At 49.6% G+C, this 23380-nt stretch overlaps 1 protein-coding gene across 1 annotated transcript in view; it reads left to right on the top strand.

Annotated features, from left to right (window-relative positions):
• Positions 1–10693: 10693 nt before the first annotated feature.
• Positions 10694–23380, top strand: part of RCC2 (regulator of chromosome condensation 2) — a 30438-nt gene continuing 17751 nt past the window's right edge. The window contains exons 1-4 of the mRNA XM_053576175.1: positions 10694–10898; positions 11932–12227; positions 18487–18580; positions 21809–21952. Of these exons, the coding sequence (XP_053432150.1) occupies positions 11940–12227; positions 18487–18580; positions 21809–21952 (526 nt within the window). The 5' untranslated portion in view covers positions 10694–10898; positions 11932–11939. The remainder of the gene's footprint in view (positions 10899–11931; positions 12228–18486; positions 18581–21808; positions 21953–23380) is intronic.

Below are 23380 nucleotides of genomic sequence, written 5' to 3'. Positions count from 1 at the left end.
AAATGACTGTATACATGCGAGATGGCAGGCCAAAATCAGGTTCCCACCAGTGTGGCTCCTTTGGTGCCAACTTCCTGCCTCCTGAGCCCCATAATCACGCTGCTGTTTGATGATGGTCTGTACACCTGGTGACACATTCAAAACCAAGAGGATTTTCCATGGATCCGGTCCATCCCTGCATGATTCAGTGTATATGTTTAAGTGGGCTTGCTTTCTTGTTCACTACCCAACGTTCCTCCACAATAGATTTTTCTTTTTTTTTTTTTTTTGAGACAGAGTCTTACTATGTCGCCCTCGGTAGAGTGCTGTGGCATCACAGCTCACAGCAACCTCAAATTCTTGGGCTTAAGCAATTCTCTTGCCTCAGCCTCCCAAGTAGCTGGGACTACAGGTGCCTGCCATGACACCTGGTTAGTTTTTTTCTGTTTTTAGTGGGTGCTCTTGCTCAAGCTGGTCTCAAATTCTGAACTCAGATGATCCACTTGCCTTGGCCTCCCAAAGTGCTAGGATTACAGGCATGAGCCACCTTGCCTGTCCCCAAACACTTAATTTAAGTTTAAATCATTTTTATAAAGGAAACTCTACTATCATTATTAGAAACACAGATTTTTTTTTTTTTTTTAGAGACAGAGTCTCACTTTGTCGCCCTCGGTAGAGTGCTGTGGCGTCACAGCTCACAGCAATCTCCAGCTCTTGGGCTTAGTGATTCTCTTGCCTCAGCCTCCCAAGTAGCTGGGACTACAGGTGCCTGCCACAAGAAGCATGGATTTGATTGTTAGTTTTACATATACACATATTTCTTTTTTTTTAAATTTTTGTAGAGACAGGGTTCTGTTTATGTTGCCCAGCTGGTCTTGAACTCTGGCCTCAAGGAATCCTGTCTCACTGTGATGACAGGTGTGAGCAACCATGCCTGGCCACATACACATATTTCTTTTTTATTTTATTATTAATTTGTTTTTGAGACAGTGTCTCACTATGTCGCCCTCAATAGAGTGCTGTGGCATCACAGCTCACAGCAACCTCAAACTCTTGGACTTAAGCAATTCTCTGTTGTTGTTGTAGTAGTTGTCATTGTTTGGCAGGACTGGGCCAGGTTTGAACCTGCCAGCCCCGGTGTATGTGGCTGATGCCCAAGCCGCTGAGCTACAGGTGCCGCCACACATACGAATATTTCTAATATACACTGAAATAAACGCTGTATGTAACAATGGAGAAGTAAAAAATGCTTGTGGCTCGGCAGGATCACAGAGCACATCCATGGAGGACATCCAACGAGTATGTCTCTATTGCAGGTCCACGGTACACAGTCACAGAACATGAGCCAGGGATGTGTGTCCACAGTGCCCGTCTATGGTGGGCGTCCACAGAATACATGTGTGGTGCATGTCCGCAGGGCACGGACTCATCTGCCTCACTTTGCAGTGGGGCTGCCTGGGGTCCAGGAGGGTTGCCCACAGCTTAAGGTTAACATCACTGGGGCGGCACCTGTGGCTCACGGAGTAGCGCCAGCCCCATATAGCAAGGGTGGCGGGTTCAAACCCAGCCCGTCCAAACTGCAACAAAAAAATAGCTGGGGGGTTGTGGCGGGCACCTGTAGTCCCAGCTACTCAGGAGGCTGATGCAAGAGAATCGCCTAAGCCCACGAGCTGGAGGTTGCTGTGAGCTGTGACACCATGGCACTCTACTGAGGGCAACAAAGTGAGATTCTGTCTCTTTAAAAAAAAAAAGATTAATATCACTGATGCATTTTCTGAAAAGAGGCTCAGCTCTCGGGGTTCTGAGGGGCAGGTTTCAGGTGTGGCAAGAAGGGTGTGGGTTTCAGAATCACAGGGTCCCAATCATCACACAGTAATGTCTGTGGGTCTCAGTTTCCTCAACTTACCATCAAGAATAATGAGGGTGGTGCCTGTGGCTCAAGGAGTAGGGTGCCAGCCCCATATACCGGAGGTGGTGGGTTCAAACCCGGCTCCGGCCAAAAAAAAAAAAGAAGAAGAATGAAACCTACGTGGCATGCCCACTAGAGGGAGTACGTGCGGTGCCCGCCCAGTGCACATCTCACAGGGCTGGCCCTTAAACGGGGCTGTTTGTTTACCTCTTTTATTATTTTGCCCAAAGGAAAGAAAAGCATTCCCATTTCGGGCCCTTTGTTATTCTGTTCCATGGCCTGAATTGCTCTTCCCTCAGATCATTACGTGATCTTTGCCCCTCAAAATCCAGAGAAGAGCCTACTATAGTACCTGGCATAGCAGGGGCTCCATAAATATCAGTGGAATGAATGAACAAACCAATTAACAGCAGCTGAAACCAGAACTCAGTTCTCCCAGCCTCTGGTCTATTGGTATTTCTTTCTTTCTTTCGTTTTTTTTTCTGAGGCAGAGTCTCAAGCTGTCACCCTTGATAAAGTGCCGTGTTGTCATAGCTCTCAGCAACCTTCAACTTGGGCTCAAGCGTTCCTCTTGCCTCCGTTTTTCTATTTTTAGTAGAGACGGGGGTCTCGATTTTGCTCAGTCTGGTCTCCAACTCGTGAGCTCAAGCAATCCAACTGCCTTGGCCTCCCAGAGTGCTGGGATTACAGGCATGAGCCACTGCACCCGGCTCTATTGCTGTTTCTACTATTTTCGCTTTCAGCAAATACAATTTATAATATTCTTTCCCAAGGCAGTCACTGTCTTTATGATAATAAATAAATGAGGAATAATTCGAGAAATCACTATGAGCTGATAAACATTTCATCCCATACGTAGTGGTTTTGTGTTGTTTTTTTTTTTTGAGACAGAGTCTCACTCTGTCACCCTGGGTAGTGATATGGCTTCATAACTCACAGCAACCTTAAACTCTTAGACTCAAGACTTCCTCTTGCCTCAGCCTCCCCAGTAGCTGGGACTACAGGTGCCCACCACAATGCCCAGCTATTTTTTGGTTGCAGTTGTCATTGTTATTTAGTAGGCCCAGACAGGGCCTCGAACACACCAGCCTTGGTATACGTGGCCAGCGCCCTACTCACTGAACTATGGGCACCAAGCCTCACAACAATTTTTTAAAATGTGCGTAAACTTAATAGATAAAGAAAACAGCGTCTTATCAGTATCACACAGAGGAAGCACCATGCTGGAGCTGAATATGACACACGTTAAAACTGGCACGCAGGTAGAAAACTTGGAGTTGTCATATTCACCATCACTGCTTATTCCTGAAACCACCATGCTGGGGCCAGTGCTTTGAGTACGTCCTCAGACTTTCTTTATTTGAGCCACGTCCCCTGGTGATTGAACCGTGCTCGCTGGCCTTGTGTGGCCACCTGTCATAAATTACTACAGATTTCATTCCCTGGCTGAGTTCATGTTATCACCTTTGTGCCTCCCCTGGGAGACTGTCTCTACTGGATACAAGTTTTTCTTTTCCTTTGTCCTTTATCCCAAACTCAACTAACAAAGGGGGTCGCTCAGGCTCTTGAACCAACTCGTTCTTGCAAAATCTCCATTGACCTTAAAAGTTACCCCATGTATTTGGGGGGTCCCCAGAGGACTCCCTGTGAGTCCAGACACCAAGTCTCACCACACACGCCCTTCTGCCACTGTTCCCTTTCCTCCTGTTGACTGGATAGCCTGTGCCCCTTGGAGCAGCCTCCCAGGCCAGCAGAGGAGAGGGCCGGAGCTGAGAGAGAAAGTGGAAGTTGTTGGGCCCATAATACTTACTGTAGCTGAGGGGCCCATTCCAAGGCCCTGAGGTTGTGTGTGACACACCCGGCCTGGGATGGGTCCTGCACACAGCAGGTGCTTGACCCCCACTCTTTTGGCTTGTGGCCGACACAGCCCACTCTTTGAGGAACAGTACTGCCCTAGGGTAGAAACCAGGCCCTGGCACTGTCCAGCCCCACAGCCAGTATCACTGTCACCTAGAGCAGAGCTTGTATTTTAAGACAGGGCCACCATGTGTGACTGCGTGTGCTATTCACTCGTAAGAGGCCCCTCTGTTTCCAGTGTCAGAACTGAGGCAAGATGAGGAGCAAGAAGAAGGGGTCTGGGCAGCTCCTGTGGCTCAAGGAGCAGGGCGCCGGCCTCATATGCCAAAGGTGGTGGGTTCAAACCCAGCCCCGGCCAAAGAAAAAGAAGAAGGGGTCTGAGGAGGAGGGTGTGTGTGTGTGTATATATATATTTATTTATTTATTTTTGTAGTTTTTGGCCTGGCTGGGTTTGAACCCTCCACCTCCAGCATATGGGGCCAGTGCCCTACTCCTTTCAGCCACAGGTACCACCCAAGGAGGGTGTATTTAAGAAAAGGAGGAAAGCAGCTCAGTGCCTATAGCACAGTGGTTATGGCACCAGCCATATGCACCGAGGCTGGTGGGTTCGAACCCGGCTTGGGCCACCTAAACAACAAAAGCTGCAACCAAAGAAAATAGCTGGGCATGGTGGCAGGCGCATGTAGTCCCAGCTAGTTGGGAGGCTGAGGCAGGAGACTCCCTTAAGCCCAGGAGTTTGAGGTTGCTGTGAGCTGTGATGCCGTGGCACTCTGCGGAGGGCGACATGGTGAGACCCTGTCTCAAAAAAAAAAAAAATCGAGGAAAGGCTTGGTGTCTGTACTCAGTGGTTAGGGCGCGGGCCATATACACTGAGGCTGGCGGGTTTGTACCCAGCCGGGGCTTGCTAAACAACAATGACAACTGCAACAAAAAATAGCCGGGCGTTGTAGCAGGCGCCTGTAGTTCCAGCTACTTGGGAGGCTGAGGCAAGAGAATTGCTTAAGCCCAAGAGTTGGAGGTTGCTGTAAGCTGTGACACCACGGCACTCTACCCAGGGTAACATAGTGAGACTCTGTCGCAAAAAAAAGAAAGAAAGAAAACAAGGAAAGGTGTGTGACGGGGACTGGAAGAGAGGCTAGTAAAGATAGCAGAGCCAGTATAGGAATGGCTTGGGTAGAGGCCCTGAAGCCAGTGACTATAACATCTTCTTAACCTTTGAAAAGAGACAAAGAATTATGCAGATTTTATAATCACAATTCCTTACATGATTATATTTTATCTTTACATTGTTTTACCTCATACTGAGCCTTATCAGACCATAAAACATTAAGTCATTGTGACTCACTAACAGGTACTCAGTCAAGGTTTACTGATGATTGCATAACAGGGAAACTGAGGCACAAAGAGGTGGGTTCTGCCAGATGCCTCAAGTTGGGGCTCTGCAGACCCTTGCTAGGTAGAAGACTTCCCAGCCACCACTCATCAGGGAGGGTTGAAGTAGAGATACAGACGGCTTATGCTGACCTAAAGTCATAGCACCCACTGTTGCCAAGCTTCTCCTACCTGGGAATAGCACTTTACAGTTTAGGTAGCTCTTTCATGGCCCCTGTAATGTGCAACCCTCCAGGAGCAGGCAGGGCAGGAATCAGTGACCCCACATGGGGACTGAGGAGCCCACATCCCAGAGAGATCAGTGGGGAGGGAGAGGGAGTTACCTCCGGCACTCTTCCTCGGTGCCAGGGACCTACAGCCTTGCATTTAACCCTCTGCCCTTCTGCGAGGTGGGTGGTCGGGCTGGGTCCATCACATACAAGAAAGAATGAGTGGGGAATGGAGCTATTTAGGTTGAAATCTTGGCTTCACCATTTCCACCAGTGAGACCATGAACAATTACGTAATCTCTTTCTGTCTGCTTCCTTGTCTATAAAATGGATTGTTGTTATGAGACGCATTATGTCCCTCCCGCCCCCAATTCACATGTTGAAGCCCTAACCACTGTCACCTCAGAACATGGCTGTACCATATTTGGAAACAGAGTTTTTAAACAGACAATTAAGTTAAAAATGAGGTCATTGGCCAGGCACGGAGGCTCATGCCTGTAATTCTAGCCCTCTAGAAGGCCAAGGCAGGTGGATTGCTTAAACTCACCAGTTGGAGACAAGCCTGAGCAAGAGCGAGAGACCATGTCTCTACTAAAAATAGAAAAAACTAGCCAGGCATCATGGTGAATGCCTGATAGTCCTAGCTACTCAGGAGGCTGAGGCAAGAGGATTGCTTGAACCTGAGGGTTTGAGGTTGCTGTAAGCTGTCATGATGCCACAACACTCTACTCAGAGTAACAGAGTAAGACTCTGCCTCAAAAAACAAACAAATAAATAAAATGTCATTAGGGTGAGCCCAAATCCAATCTGAGTGGTAAGATCATAGGGCCACTGAGGTAGCTCACACCAGTTATCCCAGCAATCTGGGAGGCCAAGGCAGGTGGATTGCTTGAGCTCACGGGTTTGAGACCAGCCTGAGCCAGAGTGAGACCTCATCTCTAAAAATAGCTGGGCACAGAGAGGTACCTCTATCTGACCTTACCCAAAGTTAAAAATGAAACAGGTCTTTTGCTGGTGCAGAGCATTCCTCGTCTCCTGGCTATACAGAGGAGGTTGGAGATCTGGGACTTACCAGACTTTCAGGTAATTTCCTTTATAGGGCCCTTCCCTCTTTACTCTTATTTTCATGGATAATTGATACTACCCATGTCTGACTTGGGCGGGGGTGGGATCCAAAGTTTATGGATTCAGTTTTCTTATGTCTGCTATATTACTTCTTTTCTGACTAAAAACGAAAAAAAAAATAGCTGGGCATTGTGGTGGGCGCCTGTAGTCCCAGCTAGTTGGGAGGCTGAGGCAAGAGAATTGCTTAAGCCCAGGAGTTTGAGGTTGCTGTGAGCTATTATGACACAGCACACTACTGAGGATGACAAAGTGAGACTCTGTCTCAAAAAAAAGAAAGAGGCATGGGTGTGTTGGCTGCCAGACACGGGACAGAGTAGAGGCTCAGTAAATATTAGTTGAATTTCCTTAAATCTTTTTTTTTCCTTTTTTTTTTTTTTTTTTTTTTATTGTTGGGGATTCATTGAGGGTACAATAAGCCAGATTACACTGATTGCAATTGTTAGGTAAAGTCCCTCTTGCAATCTTAAATCTTTTTTTTTATCATTAAATCATTAGTGTACACTAATGCAATCATGGAGTACAATGTGAAATTTCCTTAAATCATCATCTTCCAGCTTGGCATCTTGCATCCTGGACGAGACAATGAATAGCTTCCACAGGGCCTGCCCATTGCAGCTTTCCTTGAGAAAAGTGGTGAGACTTCAGCAGCACATCTCACACTTACAGATGCATGAAAGTACTCGAGGGGACCTTGTTAAAAATGAAGATTCTGGTTTAGAAAGTGTGATCCAGTGCCCAGCAGGAGAGTCTGTGTTTCTAACAAGCCTCCGACTGATACAGATGCTGCTGATCTAGAGACCACACCAGAAGTTTCCTGAACTAGTTCGAAAGGCTTGTCCTCTTTCTGGTTCTCTAACCTGCCAGCTGTGTGATCTTAGGAGGTCTCAGAGCCCCTCTGGACTGCAATTCTTTCCCCAGATATTATTTAGCTCAACAAGCATATATCGACAGCTTACAGCATCCCAGGCGGTGTCCTGGGTACTCAATGGAAAAACAAAGATGAATAAACCACCAGCCAAGCCCAGGAGGGGCTTAAAGAGAAAGGTTCAACTATAATATGTAAAGACCCTTTTGATTCTAAAATTTCATGACTCACTGGCAGAAAGCATTTACAAAATCTTCATCTCCCGGAAAACATCTCTCCAATCACTATCCCAGGTATTCTCCACTGACTAGTGTCCTCAGAATCAGGGAATAACAAATCCAAAGGTAACCCCAAGAGAAATTTAACCCAGAATCTATCTTGCCAGTTTACAGAGTGGGGAGACTAGAGAATGGAAGCAGGAAGCATTGGGTCGAAAGCAAATTACTCATTTTCCAGCTGTGCCTTTGAAGGGAGTGATGTCTAATAGGAATACAATGTAAGCCACAAAATTTTAAAGACGTTATTTTAAATTCTGTGGTAGCCACATTGAAAGGAGTAAAAAGAAACAGGTGAAATTAATTTTATACTGCAATACCCCAAGATGTACAACATATTATCATTTCAACATGGGATCAATATAAATTAACGAGACAGTTTGGTTCTATATTTTCGCCATCGTGCTAAGTCTTTGAAGTCTAGCGTGTGTTTTACACTTATGACACATTTCAATGCACACTTACCCCATTTCAAGCACTCAATAGCCACATATGGCTGGTGGCTTCCATGTTGGACGATACAGATGGAAGGTCCTAACTCAATTAATTGTCCCTACTCAGACCAAAAGAGCCAAGTTTCCATCGGTCAGTGGCATAATTCCCATCATCAGTGGTTTCATTTTTCTATACAGTGGATCAAATTAATCTTTCAACTAGAGGTGTAGCTTTCTGTGGCCAAGTTGAGAAGAATTACACTTCAGAAGGGACCTTAAAATAGTAGCTGAATCCCACTCGACCTATGACTTTACTGAAGACCAGTATCTGGCACTGTGGGATCAGGGGAGACCACAGATGGTGACAGCAGACTGGCACCTGGAGTTACATTTCCACAGCTGTGTATATGAAGTGCCCAAATGCCTGAGAACTCTCAGTCACTTTCTATCCCTTCCTCTCTCTAGGTTTAGCACCAAACCATTCTGTCCCCAGAGAAGTTGCTCAATGAAAGCCAGGTAAGATTCCAACCAAATCTTGCAAGAGGAAGTGTCATTTCCAGCTTGCCTGGTAGGTGCTGCTCGCTATGTAACACGGGTTACATAAGCGACAGCACGACACACCTAACTGATGAATGCTTGCAACACGCCCATTTCAGCTGGGAGAGTCACACAGCCTTTTCCCTGGGAGAATAGTGGTGCAGAAAGGAGGAACGGAGTCGCCAAAATTACTTTTGTCATCTGACGAGTAGGGCTAGTTCACGGGTATTATCTCCAAAGTGCTTTTCTACTGCAGCACAACCTCAAGAAAAACCAGTTTCAGGAGCGCCACACCTAGGATCAGATGATGCAATATGATATTAGCGTCTCATTGCATCAGGGTTTCTGACGCATGTTTCTTTTAAGCTGGCAAAAAGCATTCTAATGGGGCAGGAGAAAAAAGGAAAAGACAAGCTGGCTGAAATCTAAAGGTACTGTCAGTACTGTGCCTAATTGGCCACACAGGGTGTTTAGAGGATAAACGCCCAACCAACCACCCCAGCTCCGACAAGCATCTGCATGCCATTTCCTGAAGGGGACTTGATGGCATATTTAGGCAAAATTCTTTTCTGCCTGGTTCTGCTTACGCTTTATATCAAAGCATCAAGGTTTAATCTCTTAAATCTTTTCTAATGCAGGTCTATTGGAGAAGAGCGTTTCAAAGGGTGCTTCTATTCCATCTTGACCTTTCTGAACATCTCTGAAATGTACCAGTTGATTTCTCATTTCCAAAATTCTTTTACATAAGTGCTCTTGGCTCCCTGGACACACGGACTTCTGACTTTGATTAAGTATCTTGGATTTGGACCTCTTGATTTCTCTGTCTTCTTCAGACCTTTGCTACCTCCCAATCCTGTTTCTTGCTATGACGACAAATGAATGAATTGCAGACATCCTAGAACTTTATCCACTTTCAGGAAGTTGCCTGAAGAAGGAACTTCCTCCAGCAGCATGTCTAGAGAAAAAAGAACCTGGTGAAAATCTTTGCTAGGAGAGCAAGTAATACCGAGATCATAACGGGGGTGGGGGAAAGCAAACAGGAAGCAAGCATTTTCCCTCCCTCCCAGGAGGAGCCAATAAGATCAGCTAACAATAATCAATCTTCTAAGTGCCTTGCCAGGCTCAGTGTGCCCCTGTCCACCTCTGCAGAACCCAGCCAAATGGCTCCTCTCATCCCAGCCCCAGCACACACTTTTCCTCCTAGGAGGAGTCTCTCTCAACACTCCTGGACTTTGCATGCCTGTTCCCCCACCTGGCCTGGAATATTCTTCCTGCCCCTTTTCATCCAGTCTCATCCATGTTTTAAATTGTTCAGCTTAACCTCCCATAGCAATGCCTTGCCTGACCCTGGAAGAGGATAAATTCTCTGCCCATAATGTTCCATATAGGTGTCCCTTTATAACACTTTATGTCTCTTTATTACACACTTGTAACTGCTTGTCTATCTTTCCTCGTTGGACTGTGCATTCCACTGGGGCTGAAATCTTGTTCCCTAACTCTGCATCCCCAGCACTGTGGGTCTTGCATGTACCAGTGACTCAGTAAACATTGGTCAAAAGATGGAAAATTTCCATGGAAGCTAACTTCCAGTGCGTCAATTAGGAATCAATTCACCAATATATGAAACCTTTAAATAATTCTCTCGTGTCACAACACCTTGGTACATACTTGGGACACATCCATAGGCAAATAAAATCCAGCTTCTCTCTGCATAGGAGAAAATTATTCAAATTGTATTCATCTTTCATTCCAATCACTCAATTAGGGCACGTCCCCTGTTGGCTGCTGCGTGAGTGAGCCAAGTAACTATTTTCCAGCGACTGTCCTCAGGTGACCTGTCTAGACGTACCCAGGAAAAACAATCTAACATTCTCCTAAGCCCCAAAGAAATCTGTGACGCGCAGGACGCGCCGCATGGAAGGCCTCAGGCGCACTTGCTGGCCTGCAGAACCAGCAGGAGCCGAAGAGCCAAGGCCCGCGGCGTGGCGCCCGGCGCGGGGCGCAGGCTCCGGTGGGCCGGACCGCCTCACAGGCGGGGCGGGGCAGAGGAGGGCAGGGGTCCGCCCGCCGGCAGGGGGCACCAGCGCCCCGGGCCCCGCGCCGCCCGCCCTGCCGCGCGCTCGCTTGCCGCGCGGCCGCACATGTGTTTCTGTTTTGTGTTGTAGCATTTGTTCTGGAAGCTCGTATTTACATTTTAAGTGTATCTGGTGAGTGGGTTGGAGCTCTTGTCTGGGCCGGAAAAAAAAAAGAAAGCCTTCCGATCCATCTTTTAGTTGCTTCTCTTTTTTTCTACGGTTTCTCATCACTCCCAACCAGGTAGGGGCTGAAAATCGAGTGATCAGTTTGTGGGATCTGGGAAAGTTTTTTTTTTTTCTTTTTTTTTAAATTAAAGGTGGAAAGGAAAAAAAACCTGGGGAAGGGGGGGTTGGGGGATTGAATGAATAAAAGGGAAGGAAGGCGGATCCACGTGGTTTAATCGGAGACAGAGATCCCATTGTTCAAAATCAATAAAAAAAAAAAAAAAAAAAGCGACAGGGGAAAGCGCAGGGGCGCTGGGGGAGCTGACGGCGGAGCCCGGCACTTTGCAGCCGGATCCGAGAGACTGGCCGGGCTGCGCGGCCCGGGAGGGGGCCAGGAGAGAGTTGGACACCATTAAAGTTTTTATTTCTCGTGTCTGTGCGAGCAGGTGTTTGGGGCTGGGGGCTGGCTTTATTCAGGCTCTCTCCCCCTCCTCGCGGAGGCAGTCCCGATTCGGTTAATTAAGAGCTCGAGGTCGGAACCTTGGAGCCGGGGCTGAATTAGGGTCTTAAGAATGGCGGGGATGTGGGGGACAGCAGTGCATTTAAATTGGGTGGACTCGGGGAGGGGGCACCGAGACAAAAGCAGCAGGTGGGGTAACCGGGGTGCAGGGAGCTTCTTTACCACCTGAGGTGCCAAAGGGGGCTCCTTAAAGTGTCCCAAAGCCTAATTTTTAATTAAGATGTAGAGGATCACAGGTTCTTTTTCTTTGCCTTTACTTTTTGGGGGATTGGGCTGCAATTGCGATGCTTTGGGAGGAAACCTAACTTACGGATGGGCCGGGTGGGGGAAGGTATCCGTCCCCCCGCCAAGCGGATTGTATTTGGGGGGGCTCTCGGTTCTTTTACGGGATTCCTCGGAGGACCGGCTCCGGGGCCAGGGAGGGGCGCGATTTCCTCTCCGAACTCGCCCCCTCTCCGCCCACCCCGCGGCCGCCACTTTGGGGAGGGCAGGGGAGGAAGTGGAGGCCGGGTGGCTCGTCTCCTCTCCCCTCCCCCCGCGCAGTTTATAACCCGTCCATTGTGCGCCGCTGCCCCGTGTCTCCCTCCAGCCGCGACCATGCCCAGGAAGAAGGCGGCGGCGGCGGCGGCCTGGGAGGAGCCGAGCTCGGGCAACGGCACGGCCCGCGCAGGGCCCAGAAAACGCGGCGGCCTGGCGGGCAGGAAGCGCGAGCGACCGGAGCGCTGCAGTAGCAGCAGCGGCGGCGGCAGCAGCGGCGACGAGGACGGTCTGGAGCTCGACGGGGCCCCCGGCGGGGGCAAGCGCGCGGCGCGGCCGGCGGCGGCGGGCAAGGCTGGCGGCGCGGCTGTGGTCATCACTGAGCCTGAACACACCAAGGAGCGCGTCGTGAGTGCTGGGTCGGGGGCGGGAGGGGGGCCGGGGCGCGGGCAGCGACGCGTCACCGCGCGCGTTCCGGCCGGGGGCGGCCTCGCGTGGCGCTCCCTCCGGGCGGCCGGGCCGACGCAGGCCGCGGGCTGAATCATCATCGCCGCCGCCGCCTCCGCACAACAAAAGGGCGCGGGTCGGGGCGAGCGGGCCGCGGCCTACCCGACCCCACAGCCGTGACGGCGCGGGCTGTTGGCTGTGGGTACGCGCACCCCGGGCTCCCCGGCGGGGGAGGGGCGGCCGGAGCCCACCCGACCGAGGGGGTCATGGCCCCGCCCCTGGCGCAGCTCCGAGCCGACTCCCATCTCGCCCCTCCCCCTCCTCGCCCTGGGGAAGGGGACTTCGGTAAGTTCGCTCGGGCCGGGGGAGGGGGCGGCGAGCGGCACGGCAAGCCCACGTCAGGACCTGGCCTCCTGCGCCCACTGGTGCGCCGGTGCGCCGCGGGGAGGGGGCAGCAGGCGCTCTGCGGGGAGCGGCGGTTTGTGCCGGGGCTTTGAGGTTCCCGCCGCCTCGACTCCGGCGCCCCGGGGGGGCGGGGCCTGACAGCCGCCGCGCATGCCTGCTGCGGTTCTGAGCCGCCGGGAAGGCGGGGGCTGCGGGCGCCGGGAAGGCGTGCTAGGGCGCATGCTCGGGAGAGCCCGCGCCCCCCCCCCCCAGGTCGCGGGAAGCCCCCCGGCTGAGCGGTGCTTGGGCTTTGTTTGCTGCGTGTGGTCCTGGGCTGCGGGATGCTTGGTGTGGGCTCTGTTGTAACCCCAAGTGAAGAAGCGACTCCTAGAGTCTGCACGGGCTTTACTTTGCTCAAATCTTAATTCAGGTCGGGGCCAACTCAACCTGTGCCTCCGGTTCCCTGTGGAGCCGGAGATCTGAACCTGCGGTCCACAACATCCCCACCAGAACTTTCTGCAAGTCTGGTGTGGTGTGGGATGTGCTTTTGAGAAGAGGGTCAAAGCTTTCACCAAAAGCCCACATAACCCCAAGAAGAATAAGGACTTCCTCTTGGAGGTTGGAGTCTGATATGTTCTCCACCGGGTGTTTAGGGGTTAACCGTGCGAGAGTGTTTTCCCCTAGGGGAATCTCAGGAAGTGTTTAAATGGTTAGAAGTAGTACCTTTTCTGCATCCACCTTATAGATGAGGAAACTGGGGCACAAGTGTGAGGGCCTTGTCCAAAATTCTGGATGGAACTAGATTTCCAGATGATGTCACTCATACTGCCGTTGCAAATTGTAAATGGGAAAGTGCTTTACATAACTGCTTTCCCGGTGAAAAGGTTAACGTGTCCTGCGGTTCTAGAGAGCACCAAAATGTCTTGTCATCAGGAGTTCTTAACTAGGGTCCCCAGGTCTTGGGTGCCAGGACAATGGCCAGCCTATCCAGAAACTGGAACACAAGGACTTTCCCTTTGACAGATCCGTGTCCACTGTGCTAGACTCCAGACATTTGCCCTCCAATCTCAGTGTGTTAGGACTAAGCTAAAAAGAAAGGCCAGGTGCGCTTCTGTCCCTTCTATTTTGAGTGAGTTTTCAAAAGCAAGATTGTGTTTGAATATCTGCTTCTGTAGTTGTTAGCTGCACAGCTCTGGGTGCTGATGCATTTTGTTGTCAGGAAGTAAAAGATTCTTACCCCATGTGAGAAAGTAGGCACTGGCTCAGCCCACCTCTACCTTCACTAGCACTGCATGAAGCCGGTTTGTCCCGTGGAAACAGCACATTTGTTAGTCTTTCTGGGAGGTTCTTTTGCTCTGACTAGACAACAGCAGTCCTTTGCAGTTTATCCATGTTTTATATTTACATCTAATGTAGTCTTTAAATTGCTTTTGATACACATATATACAAATACAGGAATATGTATGTGCATAGCAGGAATTTAAAACCTCATAACATTCCTTCCTCTATCCCCTTGGCGAAACCAAGAGGGCTGTAGGCAGATTCCTTTGGGCTAGTCACCAGGCTGCCCTAGGATAAGTGCATGTAGGAGACTGAGGGTTCAACAAAAGGTGTTCTTTAATGTGTCATGGAAAGTACACGCCCCACGTTGAAGTTTTCATTAGTATCTATTGCAGTGGTTCTCAGCCTTCCTAATGCCGGAACCCTTTAATACAGGTCCTCATGTTGTGGTGACCCCCAACCATACAATTATTTTTGTTGCTACTTCATAACTGTAATTTTGCTACTGTTACGAATAGTAATGTAAATATCTGATAGGCAGGATGTATTTTCTTTGTTATAAAGGGGTGGCGACCCAAAGGTTGAGAACCGCTGATCTATTGAGTTTCGTCCAGGGTCACAGCTGGGCCCAGGTGGCCCCATTGCCTTCTATAGGCCTAGGCTGGCACTCTGCCCCTTGTCCTGTGTTGGCCTCCTCCCCAGTATCCCTGTGTCCAGGTTCCTGGTCTCCTGCTTGAGCAGGCCTAGGGGACCCTGTCTGGGGCCACAGGCCATTGTCTCTAGCTTTTTTCAGAAAGAGCCTTTTAACTGAGCATCTTTCAGGCCTTGCCAGTGTGCAGCGTTGCTTGAGGGAGGTTTGTATGAGAGCAGCTGCCCTAGACTCCTCTAAAACCATGTTACCTTCAGTCAACTCAAAGCTATGGGTGTTGGGGTTGAGGAAGAGGAAGTAGTGCTTATGTTGTTGGGGGGCAAAGTTGCCTCGCGTAAAAGATGAGGGTTTTTTTTGTTTGGTTTTTTTTGGAGACAGCATCTCACTACGTCACCCTGGGTAGAGTGCCATGGCGTCACAGCTCATAGCAACTTCAAACTCTTAGGCTTAAGCAATTCTCTTGCTTCAGCCTCCCAAGTAGCTGGGACTACAGGTGCTGGCCACAACGCCTGGCTATTTTTTGGTTGTAGTAGTCATTGTTTGGCAGGCCTGGGCTGGATTCGAACCCGCCAGCTCCGGTGCATATGGCTGGCACCCTAGCCGCTGAGCTATAGGTGCTGAGCCAAAAAGATGAGGATTTTTATGAAATGTTTTTAGTATTTCAATCTTAGAAAGTGTTCGCTCTGAGAACCTGAGATTTAGGTGTAGTTGTGTCAGATGTGTTTTTTGTCGCTTGATAGATTCAGCCCCAATTCTTTGTGAACTTCACAACCGTGTGGAGGTTGTGAAGCAAGGAGAGCCAGTAGCCTTGGCCAAATACTAGAAAACAGGTGCATGTAACTCAGACTGTCCAGGTCTTTGTAGTTTTCTCAGCCTTGGGTTGCTGAAGTTTGGGGGACCCTGAGTCAAGTCTGTCTAATCTGAAGTAGCAAATAAATGAAACCGAGAAGGGAATGTGAAGTCTCTTCCAGTTGATAGCCCATCAGGGAATTTGTTGGCATTTGTCCACAGAAGCAGTGATCTTCTAAATGGAGATATGCTAGAAGTTGACTCTCGGCCTTGTAAACATGCTCCTTGAACTTGAGCCATAATTCAGAAACCTCTTTGGACCAGAAATACTGTTTTGTTGCTTGGAGAAGCTCAGTGCCTTTTCTTGCCATTGGCCGTTCATTGCTGCCCAGGTTATGTGTCTAGATTGCTGGGAGGCAGCAAGGTAAAATGAAACTCTTCCCATTGGGGAGACTGTTTCTCTGGCTTTTCTGCTGGATGGCCTTTGGGCACAGCAATGTTGCAGACCGAGTTCATCCAAAAAAACAATTTCTTGGCCCATCAGTGAAGGCTGATGTAGCCGCGGAGGGCTTGAGGGCCTCTCACTCCTACTGCCCTGGCACCTGCACTCACTGGTGTCCCTCTGGGTGGAGCCAGCAGGCATCCAGGTCTCTCCCCCTTGGATGGGCTGTCCTAGGGCTATGACAAAGGGGCATGTGGGCTGTGACTTAAGGAAGGTTAGGAGTTTTGTTGTTTATTTTTATTTTTATTCCATATAAGATAGAAGGAAGAGTTAAGTTATAGAGAGATAAAGGTCAGTGGGTTATAGCAAACAGTTGTTAGGAAAAGTGGTCACCTCCATCTCCTGTGGGGGGAAATACGGTCTGTGATAAAAACTTGCGTAACTATTAGTGCCCTTAGGAAATCAGAGCACTGTCTGATGGTGGACCACAGTATACTATGGCTTTCCCCAAATACCCTTATCAGAAAGGTTGGGCTTTTTGTGTAAGTGCTTACTTGGCTTGATGAGCCGATATCCACATCCCTGACCGTGTGTGGAGGTCACCAGGGTGGCTCCAGCACTGGTGAAGTTTGCCATAGTGAGTGCCTTTCAGTGTTGGGGAGTCTGACTTTAATAGTAAATGCTGAACACGAGTGCCCTTGAGCTGGGCCACCCTTAAGCCCTGCTGCCCAGAGAGGCTGCTGGGCCTGGAGCAGCCACCATCCTGGTGCCCTTTGCCAGCAGCTCTCTCCCCCACCCCCCCGCAGTGCCTCTGCCCCTTCCCCTGCTTCTGCTGCTCCCTCTAGCTGACTTGAGGACTAGTGGAGCACAAGTCAGTAACTTGGACAGAGAACCCAGGACTTCTCTTTCCACAGGGACTTTGACAGAACCCACAGACTATAGACCTCTAAAGTGTTCCAGCCAGGCCTGCCAGTTAAACACAGAAGGGGAGATAACCAGGGGAAACTAGGCTCCCATGCAAGTAATCTGAGTCTGGGTGCTATAGGGGTTGGACTACCCTCTGATTAAGGTCACTCTCTAAATAATTTAAATTCGGCCAAGTTGTTCTCTGTTCTATGCTGTTTCATTTCCTCTTTTCATGCCCCCTGCAGGATGTGTTCCTATAGATGGACCATCTTCCTCCTGCCACATACATGTGGCTGAGCAAGCGAGGGGGATGGGACTTGTACTGGGGGTGGGGGATGCTCGTAATAGTAGGTTAGGGTGGGGTAGTTTCCTAAGAAATGCAATTCATTCATCGTGAAGATGTGTGATCTGAAAAATGTGTGAACCGTGCAGTCGCTGTGGAGAGGTCAGAATGATTGGATCTGGAGCTGGCCTTTCATTAAGCCTTCCAAGAACAACTCCATTCGCAAACAGAAGGAAACTTTTCTTTTCACGTACTGGAACGGTGATGTAAAGGAAAGCAGAAAGTGAAGTTGACGCTTCCCTTGCCAGTAAGGACTGAGTGGGTAGCTCAGAATTGAGCCTTTGACTAACAATCTACTTTAAAAAGTGTGTTGTGACATTTAAGGAAGCAAAGTGCTGAGAATATTATGAGTGCTACACAGAATTGGACAATGGCATTTTTAAATGGCACAGATTTCCACTGACAGTCTTGAAAGTCGGTGGCCGTAATGACTTTCTGTGTTGAGAAACTAAGGATGAGAATTGAAGTGCGTGGCTGGTAGGACAGCCTGTCCCTTGAGAGGCCAGGCCCTGGGGAGGTCCCCTGGCTCATGGACAGCTGGGCGAGTGAGCCATTGAAGGCCGCTTGCGTCAGACCCTCCCACGCCCTTGTCTTCCTCCGGTGGAGAAATTGAACACCATCCTCTACTGTTTTCCTTTGCGATTCCCCGTGGACAGGCTTTTGGCACGGTGGGCACAAGCAGAGGGACAGTGGGGAAGCAGCTGTGAGTGACGGCTGTGCAGAAGTGACTTGGGGCTCCCAAGGCTTGAGGTCCACTGGGGGAGCACCTTGCTTGCCGTGGGCTGTGTAGACTTGGCCCTCAGGATGAGCTGGATTTAATAACCTGCTGGGTGATGTAGCTGGTTTTGTGCAAATAGCTCTATACACCAGTTCGCAAAGGGGAAGGGGGGAATATGATTCGATTTGGCTTAATTTTTTTTTTTTTTGTAGAGACAGAATGCCGTGGTGTCACACTGCTCACAGCAACCTCCAACTCCTGGGCTTAGGCAGTTCTCTTGCCTCAGCCTCTCAAGTAGCTAAGACCACAGGCGCCTGCCACAACGCCCAGCTATTTTTTTGTTGCAGTTCGGCTGGGGCTGGGTTTGAACCCACCACCCTCAGTATATGGGGCCGGCACCCTACTCACTGAGCCACAGGCACCACCCTGATTTGGCTTAATTTTTAGTGTTTTGAAAAAGCTATTTTAAAGAGAAGTCAAAGAAAAAAATAAGCCTAGGCGTAACAAGCAAGCTGCTGCGGGCAGGTTTGAGGCCACCCACATGAGGGCGTGGTGGTGGGCTCTGCCCAGGTGCAAAGCCCCCGGGTGGCATAGGCTGTAGTGATGAAGTATTTTCTTTTGTTTCCTGCTGTCATCAGGCAGCCCTGGAAAGCTGGAAACAGCCTTAAAAGCTAATGTTTTTCCCTTTCCCTTTCTATGTCTCCGCAGAAACTTGAAGGGTCGAAGTGCAAAGGGCAGCTTTTGATTTTTGGGGCAACCAACTGGGACTTGATTGGTCGGAAAGAAGTGCCTAAACAGCAAGGTACGAGAATGGTTTCCAAAAACCCATTGTGTGCCTCCTATATGGTAGGCATGCAGTGCAGTTCTGATGACCACCACCAGGTAGGTGTTCCCTTTGTTTACTAACAGGCCAGGTGACTTGCCTGAGGTCACACAGCCACTGTAGTGACCAAGCGGAGTTGAACTCTGACCTGCAGTCTCTCACTTCACGATCTTGCTTTTAAAAACCAATTCCATTAAGATTAAATGGGGAAAATATAGTGTCATACGAACGTTGACACCTTTTTCCATCTTCATGTCACTTATTTTCATTAAAATGAAGAAGTTGTCCTATGAGATGTTACCAAAATGTCCTAGGCATTTGTCAAATGTCAGATGTTTCAGAAGAGTCCATGTTTCTTTGCAGGCTGCCAAGTTGTTGCAGGAACTGGTTTGATAGAACAGTCTGAGGAGAGAGGGGAGCAGAGAGGTCCTAAGAAACTTTTTGTCCCCATTTGCCTTTAGAAAATAGGTGTCTTTCCTCAGGGGAAACGGGCCCATCTGAAAGAAGGAAGGCTGGCGCATAGCCACATTTTATGGCTTCTTGATTTCATTTGGAAATGCTCCCAAAGTACTTCCAACATTGCTTTGCCCCGTGAACAAATATTTGCACACTGGCACACCCTTAGAACCTTAAAACAGGGGCGTTGGAGATCATCTTGTTCCATGAAAACAGCAGGCATCTCAGCAGCGCCTGGGGCCAGCTGAGAGATGGGTCTGTGGGAAATGCCCAGCCTTCAGGACACCCTCTGGGGGCTGTGTCCACCCAGCAGCTAGTGTCCCAGGAAGTGTCAGCGTAAGCCCTCATGTGCTGACGGAGCCTCTCTACCAGTTCTATGCCTGTGTTGAATCATTTTTCTTTTTCTTTTTTTTTTTTTTTTTTGCAGTTTTTAGCTGGGGTGGATTTGAACCAACCACCTCTGGTATATGGGGCCGGTGCCCTACTCCTTTGAGCCACAGGCACCGCCCATTGAATCATTTTTCTTTTTTTTTTTTTTTTTTCCTTTTTTTTTTTTTTTTTTTATTGTTGGGGATTCATTGAGGGTACAATAAGCCAGTTACACTGATTGCAATTGTTAGGTAAAGTCCCCCATTGAATCATTTTTCAAACCTGTTCTTGAGATGAGCGGCCTCAGACACAAACCCAGGGAGCAGAAGTAAATTCCAGAAGGAAGCAGGTGGCAGGGCCTGGGCTGGAGGGGAACTTCCCCCCACTCCTGGGAGGGTGCAGAGGCTGGAAAGCTGCAGGAGACTCCCGCTGTGCTCTCTGCTTTACCCTGGGGGCTCATTTCAATAATGCTTGTCTCCTCCATTTCCACCTTTACTTCCCAGGTTTTTGTCCTTCCAAATGAAGGCTTACATAATTTCAGAGTATTTTTAAATACCTTGAGGCCTGCTATAGACTTTTACAGTAGCAACAAAAGAAAGAGAGGGAAGATTTGTTTTCTTGGTGGTGCCAAAAGTGAAAGGAAGAACTTGGTCCTCTCCCTGGTCCCTTCCATCCTTGCAGGGCCTTCCCTCAGAGGGACCCCATCAGTGGATCTGGTGGGATGGGCAGCACGATGTCTTGTTCCTTTACAAGGTAGCACAGCAATCCATGCTCTGATTCTGGGATTGGGACCAGGCCCTGGGATTGGAGGCTGTGGGGCCTAGGACTGCTGCTGGGAGTTCCTTTAGACCTTGACCTCCCTGAAACCCTTCAGTGGGAGGCCAGGAGAAGCCCAGCCTTACTTTTCCTGTGATAGGCGGCATCCTGGACATTGGTGTTCTTGGAGCCACTGCAGGGAAAGATGCTTTGGAAAATCTGTAAGCATCTAACCACCTGTGCAGCATGGAGCCACGTGTGGTGCTGCGGCACACAGTTACTGGCCCTCATTTATGCCACTGTTTTGTTTTCATCACAAACAGACCTTGGAGTTCTTTTTTTTCCTCCTCCTGTTGTTTTTGTTTTTGGATGAGGTCACTGGCACCAAGGCTAGAGGGACTGATTCTCTTGCCTCAGCCTCCCAGTAGCTGGGACCACCAAGCCCACTGATTTTTCTTCCCTACAGTTCCCTAAGCATCGTGTAATTTAGGTGCCTCCTTAGGTCTCTTGTGAGGAATTTTAATATAGCCTGGGAGGCCATCATTTGTTTGCTCTTTCCCCTGGAAATTGATTTTTCTTTTCACCTTGTAGTAGAGCAGAGTCTTCGGTGGGTAAGGGCTCCATGGCCCTGTGACTGAGGGCAGCGTGTGGCATCCTCAGCTGGGAGTGGAGGGGGGTGATTGATGGAGACATCGTTGTCTTATTCCGTTCCTAGGGTCAGAGCAGCCTTGACAAGCTTGGTTTGGCATTGGGTAGTGTTTCAAAAGCGTCATCACAGGGCTTCACTCATGGGAGCCCCAGATTGAAAAAATTAAGCCAAAATTGGCTATGTTCTTGTCTGTTAATAGGGTAAAGTGGGGATTGTGACAGTATTGGGCGTTTACTGTGTGCCAGGCATTTATGAGGCCCTGAGCCAAAGCAGGAGACCACAGCTGTGGCCTTTGGGTGGCTTATCATGGAAAGGGAGGGCAAGTGAGCTCTCAGGGGGAGGGCTGTGGTAGGTTGACCTGAGCTCTGAGAAACAAATGGGAGGTGGGGGAGGACATCCTGGGGGAAGTGAGTGTGGGCAGGCAACCTCACTGGGAGGCCTGGGGAAGGAAACTCCCAGGGCAGGAGGCGGGGCTGGCTCAGCAGGGCTCCTCCTTGAGGGCCTGATAGACCTACTGGGAAGGCAGGTGGCTTCTAGGAGGGTGGGGACACTGGGTCAGAGCTTAGAGCCTTCTGGCTGCAAGGGTGATGGGCAGGCTGGCAGGGACAGAGGTGATGTGAGTTAGGGTTACAGGTGAGAGGGTGTTCTGGGCAGGCTGGATGCCAGGCCCTGACACTTGCAGATGGTGTCCTAAGCAGTGCACGTGAGTCTGTGTTGTAGGAGGTCAGGGCCAGAGATGGTGGTAGCAGCTATTGATGTCAGGCCTGGTCAGCTCTTGGGGCAGTTTTGACCCTTGGGCCTTAGAGGTGTTGCAGATTCAAGGTGCAAACTTGATGCTTGTGCAGCTCCTGACTGCCAGGTACACAGGCTGCCAGGCTTGTACTAGGGAACACGGCCCCTTGGTGGCTAGCAGCACTTTGAAGGGGTTGTTCTTACCCTACCAACCCAGGCGCTGATGTGCGTTCTTCTCTTTGCAGCCGCTTACCGCAATCTTGGGCAGAATCTGTGGGGGCCCCACAGGTATGGGTGCCTGGCTGGAGTCCGGGTGCGGACGGTGGTCTCGGGCTCGTGTGCTGCGCACAGCCTCCTCATCACCACAGAAGGGAAGCTGTGGAGCTGGGGTGAGTACCTCTCTTGAGCCATCTCCAAGCAGAGTTTCTGCTTGCCTGGAGAAGAGGCTAAGGTCCTCTCTCTGAGGCCATCCTCCAACATTTGCAGCCCCCGTTCTCTCATCCTCATTCCCATCTAGTCTTGTCTATACCATGCAGATAAAGCCCCTTTCTCCCCCTTTCTGATGTCTTTGCACATACGTAGCCCAGTTCCGTAATTCCTTGTCTTGAAGTAGCCTCTTCCTAAATATTCTTTTTTTTTTTCCTTTTATTTTGAGACAGTCTCACTATGTCGTCCTCCGTAGAGTGCTCACAGCAAACTCAAACTCTTGTGCTTAAGCGATTCTCTTGCCTTAGCCTCCCAAGTAGCTGGGACTACAGGCGCCCACCACAGTGTCTGGCTATTTTGTTGTTGTTGTGGTTGTCATTGTTGTTTAACGTGCCTAGTCTGGGTTTGAGCTGCCAGCCCTGGTGTATGTGGCTGGGGCCCTAGCCACCGAGCTACGGACACCGAGCCATTCCTAAATATTCTGATGGAAGCTTGATCGTCATGATACTGTGGTGCCTAAAACTGAAAGCCTGCTTTAGGTGGGCTGGCCCTGCGGCAGACAGTCCCCTGCTTGCTTTGCAGCGTGGTGTGATTCTGTTCTTGCCACTCGAAATGCCGCTGGCTTTTGTGTCTCTGCAGCTCTGGCTGGTGTTCCTGGGGCGCACCCAGGTTTGCAGGCTTCATAACCCGCTGTCTGGTCCGTCCGTTTCTTACGCTGTTCTCCCAGATACTCTAGTTTCCTTTTCTTGGGTTGATGTGCTTTCCCCTTCTGCTGCTTTTCTCACCTGGGAACTTAAGATGGTTCCCTGTCCTTTCCTGGGAGCGTCTCTACTCCGATGTCAGTGTCCTGCAGATGGCTTTCTTATTTCCTCTTGCAGATCATTAATAAGGTATTGACTAAGGCTCATTTTATTCCCAAGCCCTTCTGGTAGCTCCTGGACTCCTCTTCCAGCTGGGTATGTTGGCATTTGTCCCCACCCTTTGTTTCTGGCCCTTTGGCTAGCTTTTAGTCCATATGACTGCATTTTTATTTCGGTCTATTCGAAACATTTTTTGTGATTTCATGAGCTGCTGTACCAAAGTCCAAATATATTAACATCTGTTGTCTTCCTGCACTCTGCTAATTTTGTAATTCAGTTGAAAAAACGCCAACAAGTGTGTCTGGCCCAAATTTATACTTTATAGTCTCTTGACATGCTGACATTGCCATGATTTTTATTTTCTTCTGGTTGGCATTAAGGTGTGTTCCTGCCCCCAAAGCACCCCGCCTACTCACGTTTTAACAGTGAACACAGCCTTTGTGTCAGTGTTCCAAACTTCAACTGTCTTATTTTCGCTCTCCTCTTTACTGAGCTTCTCTTAATCGGTGTTTCTAAAAGCGTGCTTTGTGC

Source organism: Nycticebus coucang, chromosome 22 (genome assembly GCF_027406575.1).
Source record: "Nycticebus coucang isolate mNycCou1 chromosome 22, mNycCou1.pri, whole genome shotgun sequence".
Classification (NCBI taxonomy): domain Eukaryota; kingdom Metazoa; phylum Chordata; class Mammalia; order Primates; family Lorisidae; genus Nycticebus; species Nycticebus coucang.
The sequence above is the reverse complement of the archived record's forward strand: the minus strand, read 5'-3'. Positions and strand labels throughout refer to the sequence as shown.